General features: G+C 37.9%; 3 protein-coding genes and 2 pseudogenes across 3 annotated transcripts; all 5 read left to right on the forward strand.

Annotated features, from left to right (window-relative positions):
- The first annotated feature begins 1226 nt into the window (after positions 1-1226).
- Positions 1227-8349, forward strand: LOC140964861 (strychnine-11-hydroxylase-like; annotated as a pseudogene).
- A 580-nt stretch (positions 8350-8929) lies between these two features.
- LOC140965035 (28 kDa ribonucleoprotein, chloroplastic-like) lies at positions 8930-11578 on the forward strand (annotated as a pseudogene).
- A 417-nt stretch (positions 11579-11995) lies between these two features.
- LOC140965194 (autophagy-related protein 16-like) lies at positions 11996-15644 on the forward strand. Its single transcript, XM_073425307.1, has 5 exons — positions 11996-12189; positions 12289-12415; positions 13611-13792; positions 13911-14106; positions 14426-15644. Coding segments are annotated over exons 1-5 (1527 nt in total). The 5' UTR covers positions 11996-12187; the 3' UTR covers positions 15446-15644.
- A 1125-nt stretch (positions 15645-16769) lies between these two features.
- LOC140964995 (putative late blight resistance protein homolog R1A-3) lies at positions 16770-19696 on the forward strand. The gene has a single exon (XM_073425020.1). It carries the CDS (start codon positions 16819-16821, stop codon positions 19465-19467), a length of 2649 nt encoding a protein of 882 aa, XP_073281121.1. The 5' UTR covers positions 16770-16818; the 3' UTR covers positions 19468-19696.
- LOC140964996 (ammonium transporter 2 member 3-like) lies at positions 19466-23078 on the forward strand. The gene is made up of 5 exons (XM_073425021.1): positions 19466-19603; positions 20496-20654; positions 21285-21751; positions 21879-22164; positions 22401-23078. Exons 2-5 carry the CDS (start codon positions 20528-20530, stop codon positions 22937-22939), a joined length of 1419 nt encoding a protein of 472 aa, XP_073281122.1. The 5' UTR covers positions 19466-19603; positions 20496-20527; the 3' UTR covers positions 22940-23078.
- The last annotated feature ends 1100 nt before the right edge of the window (positions 23079-24178 follow it).

The following is a 24178-nucleotide window of genomic DNA, read 5'->3' on the forward strand; positions in this document are numbered from 1 at the left end:
TCACAATCATTCGCGCACATAAAATTTTTAACCCTAACCACATAAAGAAAAGAGAGAGTCGTAATCATGCACAAAAATCCAGAGAACGAGAAAGAGAGCGAGAACGAAGATGAAGAGCGCATCTACCAGGGACGGAGTCACAATTCTGATTCGATTATTCTTTCTTTCTTCTTACTTAATTTGTGATGTTGAAGAACATGAATTTATTTTGTCTTTTTCATTCATGAACTAATAATATATTAAATCTAGAGGAAGACGTAGCTTGGTCGAATCTTATTTATGAATTGTTGATTTATATATGCAAATTTCTTCTTGTTTTATTTATATTTTCTGGATTTTAATGTTTTCAATTAATTGATCACTAATTGGATAGTCATATTTATTTGAGATCTATAATTCGAGAGAGAGGATTTTGAATAGGATGAGAGGATTTTGAATAGGACTGAAGGAAAATATATAGTTGGTGTTTATAGAGTTTGGAAGACCTATAACTCCAACAAATCTATTGAAAGAATTATTATGCTTTTAAAATTATTTATTGTTTGATTTTTTATAAGGATATTGAATCAACTTTAAATAATTGACTCATACGCACCACTTGGAAAAGAGAGTGAGAATTCTTGGGTAGTAAACGAGTTGAAATTATGAATATAAATGTCAATAATAATTTAATATAGTGAAGACCAAGTGAAATCGTACCTCCAGATTCTTGTTCTCACAGATTTTAAATCGTGTGTGCGCTTTCATTAATTTTAGGTCATAATTAACAACAAACATTCTATTGAATTTTCTAAATAAAGTCTGATTATTTTAACTGTGGTAATTAATTTATAATTAAATTGCACTCTATGTGAGATCGATATATGTATTCCACGGAATACTAAAAATTGACACCATAAACTTACGGGAAGCAAATACTCGAACAAACATGAAACTAAAATCAAATTGTATCTAAAAATGGTGCAATAAAAGTGTTTTCCAAATCAAAATACTAGTAAATAAAAATCGGTTCCCAAATAAATTTTTATTAAAACACCAACAATCACTACAACAGCCTTATTTTCATTTTCCACAAATGTAATATTTTTCGTCATAAGTTGACAGCCAACTCCTTGGGAAAATCATAAATAGAAATTGGAAAATTCTTCTCTTTTCTTAAAAAATATTTTTCTGGAAAATTCTAAAAAATTATGTGTCACGAAAACACCAAAAGAAAAGGAAAGTTTTGAACACTTTCAAAGCAGACAAAGAAATTAATAAATTACGTGTTCGAATACGAATTTGCTTCTTAGTATTGAAAAAACAACATAAAATTCCCTTCAACGTTGGATATCTGCTAATTTTCACAGCCTTGGGAAAATAATGAGTTCTGAAATTTTTTTGGTATTCTGTCTCAGCTTCATCGCACCTTTATTCTTGTTCTTACTCATGAAAAAGAAGAGAACGAAAAAGCTACCTCCTAGCCCTCAAAAGCTCCCAATTATAGGCAATCTTCATCAGCTAACTGGGAAGTTGCCTCATCGATATTTCCAAGAATTATCCAAAACATATGGAGATCTCATGCTCTTGCATTTGGGGTCGGTACCTACATTGATCGTCTCGTCGGCCGACATGGCACGAGAAATCTTTAAATCACACGATCTTGCTTTCTCGGGGAGACCGCGCATTTATCTAGGCAAGAAAAGCGATTTTGTTTCATCTTGTACTATTGCTTTAGCACCATACGGTGAGTATTGGAGACAAGAAAGAAAAATCGCGGTTTTGGAACTATTTTCAGTTAAGAGGGTTCAATCTTTTGGTAGATTACGGGACGAAGAGGTGGCTTTCATGATTCAACGTATATCTGAACACAATACAGATCCTGTAAATTTGAGTTCATTAGCATTTTCGCTGTCTAATAACGTCATCTGTCGGGCTGCTTTTGGAACGATGAGCCCTGATGATCATGGAAACAAAGATGGAAGAATGTGTTGGGATATCAGGGAAATAAACGAGGTAACATCGCAGCGGAATATCAACAATGAATAAGATGAACACCAATATTTATAGTGGTTCACCCCAAGATTGAGCTACGTCCACTCTAAACCTCTCAAGGAGATCACTTCTTTATTAATAACAAAGAAGACAAGAGAATTGAGAATACAAAGTATTTCACTCAGAACACTCTGATTTTAACACTCACTTTCTCTCCACTAATCATATTCCTTCCAAGGATAAACACTCCTTAAGAAATATCACACTAAATCCTTTATCTCACTTCTACACTTATGATTGTATATGAGAAGATTTTGTGTTTTGGTGTGATTTTGGAATGAAGAATAAAGGGGTATTTACAGATGAAGTTTAGGGAAAAAACAAAAAATAAAACATAACATTTTTTGACTAATCAAGACATGTGTTTATAATTCAAAAATGATGTTCTTTGAATTCAAATTTGAGTGGCTTTGAATTCAAATTAGGTTGCTTGATTACTTAGCAATTCTCCCCCTCAAGCCCATTTTGTGAATTCGATCAAACCTGCAACAGTTCTACAATATTCCAACTTCCATTTTGGCAATGTCTTGGTCATTATATCAGATCCATTTTCATCCGTGTGAATCTTCTCAAGTTTCAACAACTTCTTCTCCAATACATCTCGTATCCAATGATAGCGAACATCAATATGCTTTGATCTTGAATGCATTGAAGGATTCTTTCCAAGATGAAATGCACTCTGACTGTCACAGAACAACTTGTATTGACCTTGCACAAAACTTAATTCCTCCAAAAACCCTTTCATCCATAACAGCTCCTTGCACGCCTCAGTTGCTGCAATGAACTCCGCTTCAGTGGTTGATAATACTATACACTTTTGCAACTTTGACTGCCATGACACAGCTCCCCCTGCAAATGTAATCAGGTAACCTGATGTGGATTTTCGAGAGTCAACATCTCCTGCCATATCTGCATCTGTGTAGCCTACAAGCTCAAGTCTGGATCCTCCAAAACTCAATCTATGTTTAGAGGTTCCCCGTAGATATCTGAATATCCATTTTACTGCAGCCCAATGTTTCTTTCCCAATTTTGAAAGAAATCTACTCACTACACCTACTGAATGAGCTAAATCCGGCCGAGTACATACCATGGCATACATCAGACTTCCAACAGCTGAAGCATATGGAACACTTTTCATTTCTTCTTCCTCATCATCTGTAATAGGACTCTGCTTTGAGTTCAACTTGAAGTGGTTGGCAAGAGGACATCCAACCGCTTTGGCCTGGTCCATGTTGAACCTTTGAAGTACCTCCTCAATATACTTCTCCTGCGACAACCAGGTCTTCTCGGCATACCTGTCTCGATGGATTTCCATGCCAATAATTCTTTTTGCTTGCCCCAAGTCTTTCATAGAAAAAGTCTTGCTTAATGTCTTCTTTAGGCCTTTGATTTCAGAAGCATCTTTGCTAACAATCAACATGTCATCTACATAGAGCAGAAGCACCATCAAATCATCATCAGAGGTATCTTTGACAAATACACAATGGTCTGCAGTGTTTTTCTTGAATCTCTGTTGAGTTATCACCGATTCAAACTTCTTATATTACTGTCTTGGTGCTTGCTTGAGACCGTACAAACTCTTCTTTAATCTGCACATGAGGTCCTCTTTCCCCTTCTCTGCAAACCCCTCTGGTTGCTCCATGTAGATTTCTTCCTCCAAATCCCCATGAAGGAATGCGGTCTTGACATCCATTTGTTCTACCTCCAGATCAAGCTCAGCTGCTAACCCTAGCACAATCCGGGTGAATGTCATCTTCACCACAGGTGAAAATATTTCGTCAAAGTCGATCCCATGTTTCTGTCCGAAGCCTTTGACGACAATCCTAGCTTTGAATCTTGGTTGACTACTGTGTTTTTCGTGTTTCAATCTGAACACCCATTTATTCTTCAAAGCTTTCTTGCCTTTCGGCAACTTCACCAGCTCAAATGTCTCATTCTCATGCAATGATTGCATTTCTTCTTGCATAGCCTCCTTCCACTTATCTTTGTGTTCACTGGTAATAGCTTCCTCGAAGCTCTCTGGTTCTCCCCCGTCAGTTAGCATTATATATTCATTTGAGGAATATCTGGTTGAGGGTCGCACTTCTCTTCCAGAACGTGTGGTCATTGTACCACGAGAACTTTCTGCTGGTGGTTCACTATGAACACGGATCTCATCATCATCCTCATGATCATTCTGCAATTCTTCATCTTCAACTGGTTGTGGATTTATCATTGAAGGCCACCATTCCAGATCTTGTTCAGATCCAGAATTCTCCTGTTCCGCAGTCTCCAAGAATTCATTCTCCTGAAATACGGCATCACGACTTCTTATAGGCTTTTTGAGATCTGTATTGTAGAACTTGTAACCAAGTTGATCATCACCATAGCCTATAAATATGCACTTTCTTGTTTTGACATCCAACTTCATTCTTTCATCCTTTGGTATATGAACATAAGCAACACAGCCAAATACCAGCAAATGATTATAGGAAACTTCTTTGCCTTGCCACACCTGCTCCGGGACATCATAATTGAGAGGAACACAAGGTGAGCGATTCAATATATATGCAGCAGCAACCACAGCCTCACCCCAAAATTCCTTAGTCAGCTTAGCATGTGAAAGCATGCTTCTGACTCTTCCTGCCAAAGTTCTATTCATCCTCTCAGCTAATCCGTTGAGTTGTGGTGTCTTTGGTGGTGTTGTTTGATGTTTGATTCCGTTCTTTTTGCATATCTCATCAAAGGTTCCAATGTATTCTCCTCCATTATCCGTTCGAATACATTTGAGTTTAATGGATGTTTGCCGTTCAACCAAGTTTAGAAAATTGTTGAATGTTTCCGCAACTTGGTCCTTGGTTTTGAGTTTCCACGCCCAAATTTTCCGAGAATGATCATCGATAAAAGTTACCCAGTACCTCGCTCCTCCGAGTAACAATTGCATCGGACCACATAGATCTGAGTGCACCAGATCTAGTATTTTATCGGCTCTGCTAGGAAGTGAACTTTCGAAGGATATCCTGTTTTGTTTTCCAGCTAAGCAGTTTGTGCATTGTTTCATATGAACCTGCTTTATACCGGGCAGAACTTGCTTGCTCACAAGGCGTGTAAGATTCTTTTCACTTATGTGACCAAGACGTCGGTGCCACAACTCTGTTGAGTTTTCTTCCCCTGCGTAGTTCACACTTTCAGAATGATTTTCCTGAACGACATACAGCTTTGACATCTTTAATCCTTTTGCCACCACAAGTGAGCCTTTTGAAATCTTACATATCCCATTTCGGAAGGTTGTGCAGAAACCTTCTTCATCGAGTCTTTCGACCGATATCAGACTCAGGCGCATATCTGGCACATGCTTGACGTCTTTCAGGATCAGTGTAGAGACATCCACGGTAGTCAAGCTCACATCTCCCTTTCCCACGACTCTGGATAAGTCGTTATTCCCTATCTTCACCACACCAAAGTCCCCTTGTGTGTAGGATGTAAAGCATTCTCTTCGAGATGTGACGTGGACTGTTGCTCCACTATCGATCACCCAACTAGTTACTTGAGTTGCCAAATTTACGGACTCCTGCTCTAGCTCGTGAACAACATCGAATTTGTCAATGGCGTTTGTTTGCTCATCATCGGTTTCATGTTTATCTTTCGGTTTTTGGCAGTATTTTTTAATATGTCCGTTTTCTCCACAGCGATAACACTTTATGTTGGCATATCTCATCGAGGACTTGCTTCTTCTTGGCTTCTGATTTGTGTTTTTCTTGATCTTGCTTCTCCCCCTTGACTCAGCAGCCAAAACATCTGACTGTGAGGTAGAGGATCCTTGAAATCTCCGCCTCATCTCTTCATTCAAGATGCCACTCTTGATGAAGTCCATACTCACGGCTCCTCCTGGTGCTGTGTTCGTGAGTGATACCTTCAGAGTCTCCCAAGACTCTGGCAATGAAGCTAGCACAATCAGAGCTATCACATCGTCATCAAGTTTTATGCTCATACTTGATAACTGCTCCACGAATCCTTGAATCTCATTTAGATGATCTGCGATCAGAGTTCCTTCTTTGTATCGAACCTGGACAAGCTTGCTCAAATAGAATAATTTGTTGTTGCCACTTTTGGAGGCATATAGTTTCTCCAACTTCGTCCAGAGCGTACGAGCATGTGTCTCGTTAGATATGTGATTATACACGTTGTCATCGACAAATTTTCGGATGTACCCGCAGACTTGCTCGTGCTCGAAGTTCCATTCGTCATCCGATTTATCATCTGGTTTAGACTCGCTGAACACCGGTAGGTGCATCTTGGTGACGAATAGAAGATCTTTCATCTTACTTTTCTAAAGTTGATAATTAGAGCCATTAAGACTAATCATCTTCCTTGTGCGTACCTCCATCTTTTGTGACTGCTACCAACGAATTAATCGTCGAAGCCTGAACACAAAAGAACCACTTCCCTAATACTGTCTAGAAAGCCTTTTCTGATGTGGAAGTTCAGACTAAGCTGCAACCACAGAGCATACGAGGACTTCCTATAGTATTTGAGAGCCTCGCTCTGATACCAGTTGTTGGGATATCAGAGAAATAAACGAGTTAACATCGCAGCGGAATATCAACAATGAATAAGATGAACACCAATATTTATAGTGGTTCAACCCAAGATTGGGCTACGTTCACTCTAAACCTCTCAAGGAGATCACTTCTTTATTAATAACAAAGAAGACAGGAGAATTGAGAATACAAAGTATTTCACTCAGAACACTCTGATTTTAACACTCACTTTCTCTCCACTAATCATATTCCTTCCAAGGATAAACACTCCTTAAAAAATATCACACTAAATCATTTATCTCACTTCTACACTTATGATTGTAGATGAGAGAATTTTGTGTTTTGGTGTGCTTTTGGAATGAAGAATAAATGGGTATTTATAGGTGAAGTTTAGGGGAAAAAACAAAAAATAAAACCTAACATTTTTTGACTAATCAAGACGTGTTTATAATTCAAAAATGATGTTCTTTGAATTCAAATTAGGTTGCTTGATTACTTAGCAGAATGAGCAAGTTTCAACAAATGCTTCTTGAAATGCAGCAGCTGGCTGCTGAATTTAATGTTGCAAACGTTTTTCCATGGCTGGCTTGGGTTAACAAGTTTAACGGTGTCGAGCGGAGGATCGACAAGATTTTTATGGAGACGCATGCCTTTTTCGACAAAGTTATAGAAGAACATCGTGATCCCGAGATGCCTAAACCTGATCAAGAAGATATTATTGATGTTTTGCTTTGAATTCAGGACGACCCCAATCAAGAAATCAAGCTGAATGATGAGCATGTCAAGGGTCTTCTTGGGGTATGTATTTTCTTTCTTAGAGTTTTCCATTCAATTTTTTCTTAAATTTTACTGGAAAAATAGTTTTTTTTGGTTTAATTTTGAGTTTTGATTCATTAATTTTTAAAAATTTTGGTTCCAGGATTGTGCTAAGTACCTATATATCCATGTGGTCTTAGGTTCGATCCTGGGGAGATACAAACTCCAGTGCATGGGCTGGAGTAGCTTATGAGTAACGATGCCTATGGAAAGCCCGTGAGGGAAAGAGTCCAGAGCCATAGAGCCCAGAGATAAGAGCCCAAGACCGGGATAGCCTTGGGTCGTTACAGATAAGAAACCCCCAAGTTAAAGAAAAAGCTCAACAAGAAGTGAGAAAAACTTGTAAAGGAAATGTATTAGTAGAAGAGAAGGATCTCCAAAGACTCACATACCTAAAATCAGTTATAAAAGAGTCGTGGAGGCTCCATCCACCTGCCCCTTTACTGGTCCCTAGAGAAACTACTGAGGATTGCACCATTGACAACAAATACGAAATCCCCGCAGAGACACAAGTTATTTTTAACGCAGCTGCAATCGGAAGGGACCCAAAATATTGGGAAAACCAGGAAAAGTTCTATCCTGAGAGATTTTTTGCTAGCGAGATCGATTTCAGAGGACATCATTTTGAGTTGTTGCCATTTGGTGCTGGCAGAAGAGCTTGCCCTGGAATCAATTTTGCAGTTTCTTTGGTAGAGCTTGCACTCGCGAATCTTTTGTTTTCGTTCGATTGGGAGCTCCCGCGGGGAATGTCAGCACAAGAGCTTGACATGGAAGAAGCACTTGGGATCGCAACGCACAAGAAAATCCAACTTTGCCTCGTAGCTTCTCCACCAACAAATGATATCCATTGATATTTTTGTCATAGTATTTTTATTATTGCAAGAAGAATCGAGGTATGTTGTAACTCCTAATATCTACCAGGAGAAAATCCCACTTTGCCTTGTAGATTCTCCAGCAACAAATGATATCCATTGAAATATTTGTCATAGTATTTTTATTATTACAAGAAGAATACGAGGTATGCTGTAACGCATCACATTCGACGATTGTCTCCACTGTACTAAAAAAATCTTACTTTGCCTCGTAGCTTCTCCACCAACAAATGATGTCCATTGATATACTTGTCATAGTATTTTTATTATTGCAAGAAGAATCGATGTATGTGATATATACCACATTGTATTGGCAAACAAATAAAACTGTGCCTATTCCATGTCAAGAAAATGATTTGAACTCTATGGCTTCTGTTTCTCTTCTAAATTATTTGCCATAAGCGTTTAGTAATGATCATAAACACCCCTTCAATTCCTTAATATATCGTATCCAAATATTTATTAATTAACATCAATATCGCCCCGTACCATCTAGTGGTGGGTTGTGGGTGGTTTGAACAAATCTAGCCCATTATGAACAGATATGGTTGGTCCAGAAACCCATCTATCCCAACCGGTCCATTATGAAAATGGTCCAATCTAGTCTGTATTTATAAATATGAGCCCACTTTATAATGGGCCCAACTAGTCCAGCCTTGTTTATATATCTAATATCATCATTCATACCCACGGCATAATCCATCGCTTCTTATCCTAAAACCTCAAGCCCTTCCACTCTGCTTCTTCCTCCTCTTATATTCTCTATAACATTCAATTTACAGACGTGATTCTGTGCTGTTTTCGATAGCATAACTGAATATGGCGGCAAATGGTTTGTTGATTACGGTCCCCGCGCGTCTCACCATCTTGAAAGCTACATATTCATACCCTTATCTATCAATCCCATTCAAACCAGTTAAATCCCAGCTTCCGAGTTCTTATTCTTCTTTTTCTTTTTCTTCAATCTCATTCCCTTCTGTGTTTTCTCTGAACAAGAGAGAAACCCTTTTGAGAGTTTCTGTGATGGCTACTCAGCAAGAAGGGAACAACCCAGCTGTTCTTGAAGAAGAGCGAGGTGAGGAAGAGGAAGTTCTTCAGGGGATTGCTAACTGGGATATTTCGGAAAACGAACCCGTAGGTGAGGTGAGTGATGCTATCGCGGAAGCTGTGGGGGACGCTGGAGAGGATGATGGGTATTTGGAACCGCCTGGGGAAGCTAAAGTGTTTGTTGGGAATCTGCCATATGATGTTGATAGTGAGAAGTTGGCTCAGATTTTTGAGCAGGCTGGTGTTGTGGAGATTTCCGAGGTAATTTGATGGTTTTTTTTGGAATTGAGATTTTGTTTTGTAGGATTTTGAGTAAAATGATTGATTTTATGGTTATTGGCTTTTGGTTGAGTTGTAATGAAATAAATAGTTTCTTTTGAGTGGTTTTGCTTTTTAAAATGTATTGTGGATTTGCAGATCATTTACAACAGAGACACTGACCAAAGTTGAGGTTTCGGGTTTGTGACCATGAGCACTGTGGAAGAAGCTGAAAAGGCTGTGGAAATGTTTCATCGCTATGTGAGAGTCATAATTTTCTTTATTAGAATTAGATTGGTTTACTGCATTTTATAGAATTATACTGTTGTAAGTTCATCAATTTGAAAAATATTTGTTTAATTAACTGTAGGAAGTTATAGATCGCTGAATATACTCTTGGTCTAGTTCGTGGGGACTAAGGCATAATAATGAGATCATCCATTTGCTGCATATTTTGGATCATCACGAGTTTGACACTCTCACTAATCTTTGGAGAGTACGTTAGATAATGTAGGTCATAAAACCTTAAAATTGATTATGGTCATAATGTGGTACTTTTGGTTTATTATGCATTTTGTGACTCGATCCCAGGATTGTGACTCGATCCCAGGATTTATATTCGGAATCTCCATTTGTTATATCACTGGGGCAAGAACTTGGCAATGTGATGCATTGCTTGGGTATATACTATATAGTATTAGGTTGTCAAGTTGTCATGATGATGTGATCAAATACATTTTATTTGATAATTAGGTGTTGAAGGATCTTATTTGTTGGTTATTGAGATCATAGGTTGTTTTATCTATGTTTACGAGTAGCAAAATATTGGTCTTGGAAAATGGTTAGATGGATTGCTAATCAATGCATTATACAATTGATGTGTTGGCCATGCTAAATGGTTAGAAGAAGTAACAGCATTCTTTGGCTGATTACTGGGGTCTATAAACTCCCATCAAACTATGCTTCCCTGAGATGGCCTCCACTCTCCGTATGAAATGGACTTTTAGATTGGGACGGAATCTAGTCCCTCTCAGGAGTGCCCAATTCTTACACATGAATTGTGAATGTGCTGTTTGACAAGTTCCTTGCGCTTCTGATCTTAACATAGTCAATTATGTCTTTTGCACTACTTTTTTTCTTCGTACCAATCCTGGTAGACAAACAAAAAGACCATCTTTTGGGATCTGTTAATTAGCAGTTATTCCCGCACATCTTGGTTACTTTACCTTTTTCCCCCCAAGTTATCATATGTTACAGCTTCCAATTACAAGCAGTTCTTCTCTTAATAGGAAATAAATGGAAGGCTGCTAACAGTAAACAAAGCTGCTCCAAAAGGATCACAGCCTGAGCGCCCTCCCCGGGTGTTTGAACCCACATACAGAATTTATGCGGGAAACCTTCCATGGGGTTTGGATGATGAGCGTCTTGAGGAGATATTCAGCGAGCACGGTAAAGTCATAAGTGCTCGAGTAGTCACTGATAGAGAGACTGGAAGATCACGTGGCTATGGCTTTGTGGTGATGTCAAGCGAGTCTGAAATGAACGATGCCATCGCTAACCTTGACGGACAGGTGAATCCCTTTTCCCTTTATATTGTCTCAGCACGCGATTGATCTTAGAAATCAATGTTAAATTATTGCATCATTAATTTTCTTGATGCAGAACTTGGATGGGCGAGCAATCAGAGTAAACGTCGCTGAAGAGAGACAAAGGCGCAGTAGTTTTTAATTTGCTTAAAGACCAATACTAGAGAATGTCTGTGTTTCATCGTTTTTGTAGCTATATCTCTCGGTGTTCGATGACCAGAGGCACGGAATGGGGTAGTATTAAGCAACAGTATGTTTATTAGAATTGATGTATTTTTCTTGTTTGAGTTGGATATGGAGGGAAACTATGGTTCTAACGAATAGTCAAAGTATATGTAATTTGGGAGACAGTGTATCATTTCGTGAAAGAACATTGCCATGTAGACAATGATTCAAAATTATTTGGGATGTGTGCATTGGACGATGGATTGTATACTTTCTCTAGCATTGAAATCCTTTAGATAATGATATAGCTCATGTTATCAAAATTTGGTTTTTTTTTTTAAATCTTATTGAAGTGGGTAGGAGGACTCAAACCAGCGAAACAAGGTGAGATCATTGGAGTTAAAGTTCGGTCTCATCAAAATTTGGTTTTGATGATGTTGGAAGGGGACTATTCTTTGAGTCGTATCAAGTTATTTGAAGTATGCTGGTCAAAAAATAAAATTCTTGAGTTGATAAAAAAAAGTTATACTCAATGTGAAATTAAAATGAGTAGTTTTGCATGACGGCCTAACTCTAATTTTGTGATCTTTAAATTTTTTGAGTCTATTGCTGAGTTCGAAGTTCAAACAACATATAAAGCTTGCAAGCAGTATAAACATAAGGTCACTTCCAAAGGTTTCTTTTTTTTTTACAAGTTTAGAACATACGTTGTTCCCTTCTACAGCGACTGCTCACAGCTCTAGAAATTCAGAAGGGAAAAAAATCTCAATTTTTTCCTTCTTCTTCGTCACTAGATGTCATCAGTTAATCATCACTGGAAAATCCCAGATCATTTATTAAAATCCCTGACAAAGATTCCGCGAACAGCCACAAAAAACTGTTATCCAAGATGTAATTTTTCGAACTTGTGGTCTTTTTGTCCTGTTTTTCCCAATTGGTTGAATCATTGATAACCCTTTTATTGTTTCCGTTTTTTTTATTTTTTGTGAGGTCGCAAGAAGAAATAGCTGCGGAAGCAATAAAACATGCTTTGAAAGCGCTGAAAAAGCGGCATTTACTCGAAGAAGGGGCTCATTCTCCGGCTTTCAGCGCTCTATCTCGCCCTATTCTTTCCCAGGTTGTCCTTTTTCGATATGAATGTGATTATTTTTACGTTTGTGATTTTCAGGTTTATGCTTTATTTATGAGGTTTTTTTTTCTGTGTGGTTTTTTAACAGAGTTAATTTAGCTTTCAGATTGTTAAAGTTACTTTGAATTATTATATTTGAAATGAGTATTGAAGATTTGTATAGGGTTCTGATATTTTTATGCTTTCCAAGGAAAATTTACTTATAGAGAGGAACACTTTGTAAAAAAAATTTGAATGCATTTAGTTAGCACAACCATCATTGCTAATCAACTTTATTGATCATTAACGATACTAGAGAGAACGATTAGTTGTTGCTGAAATATTTTATGTGGCAACATTGCTCTAGCTTCGAAATCCAATCATTATATCGGGCACATATCCCTAGGGTGGATTGTTTCACATGATCAAGATATTCAGTATCTTATTTCATTCTCATTCTCGACAGTAATGAGCGAGAAGTCTGTTTAATTTAGTGACCAAAATTTTCAAGATAAGATTTGACTAGATAAGAGAACTTAAGAACTATTAATCAATCCAGAAATACTTATTCAATGAAGATGGTTTTTGCTGGGTGTGGTTTGAAATTACAAATTTACATAAGATGAATATATGTTTGGAACAGAGAACAATCTAGAACTTATGGTAAATAGTGATGTTATGTTTGAAAAGGAGTACAAGAAAAAACAACACCAAATGTCGGAAACATTTTATATATTGGGTTGCACTTTGAACTCAACCAGCCAAAAACCTTTATAAAAGCCCATTTTTCCATTAATGGTTTGATGACAACCTATATTAGTCCGAGGCAACGCTTGTACTCTTTGTATATGTAATGCTTAGATTGCAAGTTAGGTTGTTGATTTGAAATTTCAGTAGTTTGTGCGTGAAGATATCTCATCCTATCGCTATTTTTAATTTTTATATTTATTAACGAGCGTGAGTGTTGTTTCTTATATAAATGGGGGAAATGAAACTCTTATTGCGCTTGAAATTCATTGATTCAAAATTTTAGGATGCATTTAAGTTGTAATACTGGTTTTGATGATTGTACTGATTTTATTGGTTAAGTTTGTTGTCTTTGTACTTGAAAGAGACAGAAAGGAAATCAAATGCACTTCTGCATGTATAGGTTTTGTGATTCCTCAGAAATGAATTTTGGCTAAAGTTTGTGTTTTAATCTTAGGGCTCAGAGTGGAAAGAGAAGGCTGAGAATCTCGAGTTGGAGATCCACCAGTGTTACAAAGCTCAATCTCGACTCTCAGAACAACTCGCAATTGAACTGGCTGACAACAGAACTACAAAATCCTTACTACAGGAGAAGGAATCCTTGATATCTGATTTGCAAGATGAGGTTAGTCAATCAAGGTATGATTCTTCTCCGATTCTTTTCTATGGAATTCCAGAGGATATTAATATGAGCTGTAGGGTATTGGACTTGGGAATTTATTGTATCTGTGTCAGCATAACTTTTATTTATTTGCAGGGATGAATGCTCTCGTTTAGCTGCTCTGTTTGAAGAAAAGACTAAGACTTTAGAACTGTTGATAGATGAGCACCAGGATCTTAAAAAACTGCATGAAGCAACCACTCTAAGAGCTGACAATGCTCTGGTGGAAAACAAGAAATTGATTGATCGTTGGATGTTGGAGAAAATGAAAGATGCTGAACGCCTGAATGAGGTAGTAAATATTTGCTTGAAGCATGAAATCATAATTCATGTTACTTAGCGTAGAGGAATATGATTTAGCTGACCAAGATAAGGAGTGCCACTGTATTGTTTCATTCAGTGGGGATTCAATAACACGGTCGAGCTTTTAATATGTATAGTACTTGGTTCTATGTGGTGGAAAACCTTGTTGGATATGTTAATTGAATCAAAATTATCCATATCTATTCAGTGAATTATTTGTTCTTTCATAGTGATTTTGTAGTAGGAAACATATGTTTAACTGGCGAGCCAGCTTGTTATTGTCATGTATTTGCCGCTTCTTATGTTAGGCTAATGAGATTTATGAAGACATGCTGGGGCTTAATGGTAGTAGCATACAACAAATTGCCAATCAGCAAGTGGATGGTTTAGTTCGCGCCAGTGAAGAAGGTGCTGAACATTATGTTCAGTCAACCATTCCCACTACATGCAAGCAAAGAATCCCAGCCCATGAAGGTGGATGTGCCTCAATATTATTCGAGTATAATTCCGATAAGTTGTTTAGTGGAGGGCAGGACAAATCTATTAAAATATGGGATACAAGTACAGGGTCTTTGAGTCGTACTCTTCATGGTTGCCTTGGTTCCGTTCTTGATGTTTCAATCACCCATGACAACAAATCTATCATTGCGGCTAGCAGCGCAAATAACTTGTATGTATGGGACATAAGCTCTGGTCGAGTAAGACATACTCTCACTGGCCATGTAGACAAAGTTTGTGCTGTGGATGTCAGCCGAATCTCTAACTGTAATGTTGTGAGTGCAGCTTATGACCGCACAATAAAAGTTTGGGATCTTCAGAAAGGCTACTGTGTCAATACCCTAATCTTTCACAGCAATTGCAATACTCTCTGCTTTAGCATGGATGGACGGACCATTTGTTCTGGTCATGTGGATGGAAATCTACGCCTTTGGGATATTCAGACCGGGAAACTTCTGAGTGAGATTGCTGCGCATTCTTTTGCAATTACATCTCTCTCATTATCAAGAAACGGAAATGTTATCTTGTCAAGTGGAAGAGACAACTTGCATAATTTATTTGATATGCGTACTCTCGAAATCTGTACAACATTGAGAGGGAACGGGAATAGAGTGGCATCTAATTGGAGCAGATCCTGTATCAGTCCTGATGAGGGCTACGTCGCTGCTGGATCTGCTGATGGATCTGTGAATATTTGGTCTGTAGCGAATGCGAAAATAGTTAGCACGCTTAAGGAGCTTAAGTCTCCCATATTATGCTGTTCATGGAGTAATCTTGGGAAACCTTTGGCCGTCTCCGACAGGAGTGGTAACATATGCATATGGAATTGATGGTATTTTCCTAAGAAATCGCTCGTGTTGGATGAAGTCTGCTCAACTTCAAAGCAAGCTTCCTATCGGCCGTAAATAAAATTATTTGTGATTGCTAATTCTTGAGCAAATATCTGTAGGTAGAAGGATGAAACTGTAAAGTAGCCTAAAGAGAAGTAGAGTATTGTATATAAGGAAAATCCGCTTGTCAAAGATTGGTGTTATATGAGCTTTGGCGAATGATTGTTTATTACGAAGTTTGGTATCTTTATAGTCACTTCTGTCAATATAGTTTGGTGTTGTTTACATCTCATGCATCGAGTAATTGCTACTTCACCACATCCAAATATTATTTAGAAGAAAGGAAAATGGTGTTTCTTATAAATCAAGGATTTTTTTTAAAAGGAAAATACCGTCGGAGGCGGGGTTAGACAGATCCCTATCTGTATATATCATCAAAACAGAAATACAAGATAAAATCTAAGGAGAGGAAGACTAACCCTATAAATCAAGGATTGTAGGAAAGGTGAATGTTCACCAAGAACAATGTGCAAATTGAATAAAGTAGTTTGAATCAAAAGATTCCTTCCAAACAAAAATCCAAACGCAACCTAATAAAACCAGATCTAAATGCAGACGAGTAACCTTTTACATTATTATATTAATAATCTTTCTTCCACATATACTTAAAAATGATTTTTTTGGACTAAAAACACTTGATTTCCCGCTGAATATTATGGGTTTTAGTGAAAAAAATATTTAAAAAATACATGTGAAAAGAACGTTCAAAGTTTAAATATTCCAATAATTTGTGTTCACATTCACTAGAAATAGTGACAACTATTGTATCTAGAAGGCCGCGGAGAACTATCATGGTTCTACGCTTACATTTACCAATAAATTAAAAGTATGTCTCTTATGAGACGGTCTCACGAATCTTTATCTGTGAGACAGGTCAACCCTACCGATATTCACAATAAAAAGTAATACAATTAGCATAAAAAATAATGTTTTTTCATAGATGACTCAAATAAGAGATCCGTCTCACAAAATATGATCTGTGAGACGGTCTCACGAATCTTTATCTGTGAGACAGGTCAACCCTACCGATATTCACAATAAAAAGTAATACAATTAGCATAAAAAATAATATTTTTTCATAGATGACTCAAATAAGAGATCTGTCTCACAAAATATGATCCGTAAGACCGTCTCACACAAGTTTTTGTCATAAATTAAATATTTAGCAAAAGCCAACGCGAGAGGCTGTGGATTAGAAAATTAGGAGAAATCAAATCCTACAAATGGTTCAATGAATTTGTGTGTGTGTGTCTATATATATAAATTGTTGCTTGTATTGTATATTCTGCATAGAAAAACACAGAGGATGAGAGATGGCTCATACGGCCGTTCTTTCCCTTGTGAACACACTCGAGCAGATTTTGCGCTCCGATCGCTTTCCCATTTTTCATGCGAAACAAGAAATCATCTCTTTGTATAGAAAATCTCGATTCTTGCAAGCATTGCTCGAAGATTCTCCTCGAAGAACCATCCAAGATGGACTGAATTTCTTGGAGATTAGAGCCAGGGATGTCGCGTATCAAGTGGAAGATACCGTTGAATCCCACGTTTTCACTGAAATTCTTCCCGATGATCCTGATAGTTTCTCCTCTCCTTTGGATTCTTACCCTGAGGACCATTCTTCTGGCGCAAACTATGACTATTTACAGGAAGCAATAAACGAGATTGACTCCATCGTGGAAGAGTTGCAGAAGGGCAGATGCGGCCTAAAGCAGCTGCTGCCGAGGAATTTATTGCCCGCCGGCAAGCCCAGACCTGCTAATATTAGTAGGAAGAAGCTGGTGGGACTTGAGAATGAAGTTCTGGAGCTAAGGGATCGGCTGATGGGGGAGGATTCTAGATTGTGTGCCATCCCGATTGTTGGGATGGGTGGTATTGGTAAGACGATTCTCGCTAGAAACTTGTTTGATGATTTGCTTATCAAACATCACTTTGATGTTCGTGCTTGGGTTACTATATCCGAAGAGTATCATGCTAGTGAAGTACTTCAATCTCTTTTAAAATATATTGGAGTTGCCACTGATAAGAAACGAGACAAGAGTAGGGAAATGTTAAGGCAATCTCTGTTCCAAAGTTTGAAGGGTCGGAGGTACTTGATCTTTTTGGATGATATGTGGAGTACCAAAGTATGGGATGATTTGAAGATAATATTTCCAGACGATGATAATGGGAGTCGAATCATGTTCACTACGAGGCTATTGGATGTGGCTGTTTATGCCACCGATTCTTCTAGCCCCCCTCATCAAATGCATTTTCTTAATCACAGGAAAAGTTGGGATCTTTTCTGTCAAGAAGTGTTTGTTGACAAACTTTGTCCTCCCGAATTGGAGCAGGTCGGGAAGGAGATTGTGAAAAATTGCAGAGGACTTCCACTCTTAATTGCCGTAGTTGGCGGACTCGTCGCAAAAGCAAATGGTGAACGGGGATACTGGGAATATGTGGCTGAAAATGTGAATTCTGTTGCTGCCGAAAGTGATGAGCATTGTTCAGAGATACTATGGTTGAGTTATAACCATTTGCCTAACCATTTGAAACCATGTTTCCTCTATTTTGGTGTTTTTCCAGAAGATCATAATATCTCTGTCTCTAAACTTGTCAAATTATGGGTTGCCGAGGGATTTCTCAAGCCTGTTCCGCCAAAAAGATTGGAGGAGGTGGCCGAAGAATACCTGAAGGACCTGTTAGAAAGAAACCTTGTTTTTGTTGGTCGAAAGCAGCCTAATGGGACAGCAAAAACATGCTATGTTCACGATCTTTTAAGGGAATTATGCCTTAAAGAAGCTCAAAATGAAAAGTTTCTCCACACCATGAACAGGAATGCTAACTTCTCTGATGAAAGCTGGAGCGGTCATCGACGCCTGAGCATACATCTGGATATTTTGAAAGATGAAGATTTTACTGATGACACAAACGGGGCGATCGAATCCATGCTACTCGCACGATCTTTATTGCTGACAGGTCGTCTCCACTCCACATCTCCTTTTTATAAAAGTTTTGGATTACTGAGGGTACTTGATCTTCCCGGAACTGAATTCTCTGAGTTCCCATTTGAATTTCTGTATCTACTGAACTTGAGATACCTCGCTTTCGGGTTCCAAAGTTATCCAATTCTCCCTTCCTTGTCCATACTCTGGAATCTTCAAACCTTGATTGTGACGGATGGCCAAAATCTGTTGAATAAAGAGATGTTTCCCTACTATAAATCATATTGTGAAGTAGAGCTACCATCAGAAATTTTGCAGATGCCACAATTACGACATGTACAGATGACCGAATGTTTTCTGCCGAATCCGATTGAGGGAGACAACACTGTTGTTTTGAAAAACATGGAAACACTTGCATCCGTATCAGATTTCAAATGTACAGGAGAGGTCCTCAGAAAATTTCCAAATTTAAAGACGTTGGAAATTTATTATTACGCCTTTAACATTGGGGACTGGTCAGATTACCACCTCAAGAATCTTGTTCATCTGTCAAAACTCGAAAACCTGAAATGTATCTTTAACTGGCCACCAAACGAAACCTTGTTGCCAAACCTGGCTTTCCCAGTGAGCCTTAAAAGTTTAACTTTAAGTGGCAGCGCTCTTTTTAGCAAAGATATGAGGATTATTGGTTTGTTGCCTAATCTTGAAGTGCTCAAACTGAAAGAGCATGCCTTTGCTGGGGACTTCTGGGAATCAGTTGATGGAGAATTCTGCCAACTCAAGTACTTGCATATAAATAGAGCTGGACTGTTGAGTTGGAGAGCTGAAACCTCGCACTTTCCATGCCTCGAGCACCTGAAAATAAACCAATGCTTTTATTTACAGGAGATCCCTTCTGGTATCGGCGAAATATCAACACTACAGATGATTGAGATTGATGATTGCAGCCCTTCTGCAGTCACTTCAGTAAAGCAGATTCTAGAAGAGCAAAGAGACCTGGGAAATTATGTCCTTAAAGTTCATGTCAGACGGAGTTAGAAGCCGAAAATGCATTAAGTCGTCCCCTCTAATAAATTTTTTGGTCATTTTAATACAGGTTTCTCACATGGATTCAATTTCTTGATATTGGAATACATCAGATCGATTCACTTCTTCTGTTCTTCCTGTTTTGTGGGTGAAAATCTTAACTTTTCAAGAATTTTAATTTGTGCTGCTTGTTTTCAAGAATTGGCTAGCGATAATAACGAAAGATCCTTTCCAATGCGTATTCTGCCATATGAGATTCATTCCTTAAACATTTATGAATACGACAAAATTAAGAATTTATCTCAAGTTTCTTAGTTTAATTTCTCGTATGTCAAGAATCTTGATTATGATCATTCAATTTTTCAACTCGATTCCAATTGCAGCATTGGCACATCAGTAATTTGTTACAAGTGTGTTAATTAGTCCCTCATATATTGACGGAAGTTGACATCAAGTGTGACGATTCAAGGGCTAAAATTTTATCACGGGATTGAAAAATCAAAATAGATGTAAAGTTCAAAATCTGGAAAATTCAAATTCTACCCTTAGGCTATGTCCGAAGGGTTGCTCCATTGCCTAAAATCTTTCAAATGTCGGATATCCAAATGTTTTAACAATCAAACCCCATATGATACTGAACATAGACCGTCCCAACTTCCATTTGGGTATTATCTTTATGCGGTAGCATCAAACTAACCCGCAAAATCTTTAGAACACCATTTATTTTTTAGAATTATTACAGTAGAATCTTGTACAAACACTCCCAAGTAAACATTTATGAAAGCCTATTATTGAATAATAATAAAAAAACATTAAGGGTCGAACTTTACAAGAATCTAGCTAGCAATTTTAGATACCAACAAGGAATAGTTGACTTCTCCCACTGAATCTGCATAACATCTGTCTGTGAATCATAACCAAAAACAAGAAAAGAGAAAAGAAATGTAAAACACACTGACAAAAACATAGATTATTACAAAGCATGCACATCCTGCTACATTCCAAAACCTTAAAAAATATCTTTAAATTGTGCATACCAGATTCCGTGTCAAAAAATTTCGCCCCCACCAAAATGGATTCAAACACTAGCCTTCCAGGGGGACTGATTCCAGATGAAGCTAACCCGCCATGGATGAACAAAGGAGACAACGGATGGGAGCTAACTGCTGCTACCTTGGTTGGCCTACAAAGTGTTCCAGGTATGGACGTAAAGTGAGTGCGTTGATAGGGTTGAGCCTATCGTGCTAGCGAGGTGCTCAACACGAACACAAATTTACCAAAGTTTTGAGCTCTTGTGTATTATCCATTGAAAGTCGGATTCTTGCTTTTTTTTGTTGGCCTAACATATACATATATGATAAGATAAAAGTTAACTCGATATTATAATTATTCAAAACTTGATGTAATTCGTCCATGCATTACATTGTTATGTTGCCTTTTTATCTTTCCTGATATCATATAAGTAATGGTGTTGGCGGAAGAAGGGGCAAAACAGGGGTTACTTAAATCCCAACCTGCAAACTCTCAATATTTTGTCCCTATAAATTCATTATTTTTAGAAAAATATAATCCAACAATCATTTTGGCTTTGCTTCTACGCTGACTGAAACTCAAATATACTATAGAAACTCTAGCTAGCCTGACCTTGAAAACTTTCGAAAGTTTGACTAGAACTAGGCAGATTGTTTTCACTCTTATAAGTTCCCGGCATGTCGAATGAAAGAGGTGGGTAAGGGTAGTCTCCCCCCTCTCTCAAAAAAAGTTACTCAGTACTTAGTTGTTTTGCATTCGGCCGGCAAACAAAAAATCTCATACTTTCCTGATTCCAGGTCTGATTATACTCTATGGCAGCATGGTCAAGAAAAAATGGGCCGTAAACTCGGCCTTCATGGCTCTCTATGCATTCGCAGCTGTGCTCATCTGTTGGGTATCATGGGCTTATAGAATGTCCTTCGGATCACATATGTTGCCCATATTAGGAAAGCCTGGTCAGGCCATGACTGATACCTATGTTTTGGAACACGAATCTGGAACATTTCTCCCGACTGCAGATGATGTATTCTATCAGTTTGCATTTGCCGCCATCACTGTTATATTGCTGGCCGGCTCATTGGTGGGAAGGATGAACTTTTACGCGTGGATGTTGTTCGTTCCGCTCTGGATTACGTTGTCTTACACGGTAGGTGCATACACCATATGGGGCTCGGGGTTCTTGAGAGACTACATTATTGACTATGCAGGGGGCTATGTTGTCCATTTGTCTTCAGGGGTTGCTGGTTTCACTGCTGCTTATTGGGTAATCCTGATATACATAATAAAACATTGATTCAAATACTTTCTCAAGTTTAAATTTGTATAAATCAAGAGGGCCTTTTTTGTGATGACTTTGGTGTTCTTTTCTTTTACATTATATTACATTCTAGGTTGGACCAAGGCATTCCCATGACAGACAACATTTTCCACCAAACAACATAATAAATATGTTGGGTGGCGCAGGTTTCCTATGGATGGGTTGGACCGGATTCAATGGTGGCTCACCACTTGCGGCTAACAGGATCACGTCGCTTGCTGTGTTGAATACGCACGTGTGCACCGCCACGAGCCTCCTCGTGTGGCTTTCACTCGACATGGTGGTCTACTTCAAGAGCTCTGTCATTGGTGCTGTCCAGGGAATGATCACTGGCCTCGTTTGTATTACTCCTGGTGCAGGTAATTCGACTAGTTAATAGTTTAATATATGACAAATACATTACGAGTACAATTTGAGTTAGAATACAAAATCTTTCTTTTTTTTATGATAGTAGATTTCTTGAGAAATACTAAAGGTTCATTTTAAAATATAAGGTTATATTTTTCTTGGGAGATTTTATGCTATCCTAAAATAGCCTATGCTTTTCTGCTAATGCTGTAATACACCATTTTTGGTGTGAACTTGGATTTGGTAGGCATTGTGGATACATGGGCCGCAGTACTAATGGGTATACTTTCGGGCTCAGTGCCATGGTACACCATGATGGTCTTGCACAAGAAATCATCCTTTTTCCAAGAAGTCGACGACACCTTGGGAGTATTCCACACCCACGCAGTTGCGGGCCTACTGGGCGGGCTCCTCTCGGGCCTCTTCGCTCATCCCGACCTCCTCCACATGTTCTATCCGCCACCAAGGACTCCTAGACCTGGCTTCATCTACGGTCTAATCGATGGCGACTTAAGGGGCGGACTTCACCAGATGGGCTACCAAATCTTGGGAGCCCTTTTTATATCTGCATGGAATGTTGTATTAACTAGCTTGATATGCATCTTGATAAATAGAATAATCCCGCTTAGAATGGACGAAGATGACCTTGAGATAGGGGATGATGCGGCACACGGTGAGGAAGCGTATGCGTTGTGGGGCGATGGAGTAAGGGAACCTCCACCTCTACGTTTTAGAATGACGCCTAGGATGCCTGCCTTTTGTAGGCGTCACGGGAGCCGACAATGAACCGGAAAGCCCGGCCCGAAGTTTGTAAATTCACTAGCTGTATGTACGGGCATTGCCTTCACAAGCGTGGGGACTTTCTTAAATGGCTAGCCAGTAATAATATCATGATTGGGAGGGGACATTTAACGACCTATTTGGTTGTCGAAAAGCTTGCATATAAACCTAAAATCCCGGGGTTCAATTTATAATTTTTTTTACCAAATACAGCAAATTTTAATTACTATTGAATTATATTATGTATATAATACATAAAAGATCACACGCATGCATAATTTTTTTAGTAGCTCTCTCGTAAGACGGTGTCACGAATCTATATTCGTGAGACAGATTGACCCAACTATATATAAAGTGAAAATTAATATTTGTGAAATAAAAATAATATTTTCTCATCGATCGAGTTGGGTAGGAGATATGTCTCAAAAAATTGGCTCGTGAAACGATCTTATACGAGTTTTTAATCTAGTAAATTGATTCGGTCACTTCTTTTTCTTTTTTTCTTTTTTTTTTTATCGATTGAGCATATATTAGATTAAACATAATTTTTCATGTATAAAAAAATCATGTACATACATAAAATATCTTGGAAATGGAAATAGTACAATATAGGTATCATAAAACCAAGATTGTGATGAAAATAAATAAGAGTTATTACAGTTTGAGACATGCAAATATTTCGCTTTTTTAAATACTAAGACAAAGTATGTGTGTCGTACGTTGAAGCAGGTTGTTTAAAATTTATATTGACCTAAGTTGTGTTAATGCTTTAAGCTCTGTATATCAATTGTTAACTTGGAAAATATGGTTGTGCGTATGCAATGAAATTTATTTTATGTTTTGGACTAAATTTGTTAGTTTAAGTGGAATTTATTCTCTGCTTTGGACCAAATTTGAAATAATTTATATTTCAGACATTCTGGGTTCAGAAGTTCCGATCATGTTCGGTGGTTCTGAAATTCTCTTTGGTAACTAACTACTGAATAAATACTTCGATTCGTTGAAGTGATAACACTCAATCATGTTTAAATCATACTTAATGATAACTGAAATTAGGTCATTACATGAATTGTTTATGATGGTCTAAATTTCTTGTCCATTTTATGCCCATATCTATATTTCAATGTTTACTTTTACATCCATGGCTCTTTATATGATCTATGTTGATTTATATATAACTGGGAGGCAAAGTTATCGATTACTTGAAAAAAACTTTACCTTTTATTTTTCACACTTTTATAAGAG

The sequence above is a fragment of the Primulina huaijiensis genome, chromosome 18, assembly GCF_012295235.1.
Source record: "Primulina huaijiensis isolate GDHJ02 chromosome 18, ASM1229523v2, whole genome shotgun sequence".
Lineage (NCBI taxonomy): Eukaryota > Viridiplantae > Streptophyta > Magnoliopsida > Lamiales > Gesneriaceae > Primulina > Primulina huaijiensis.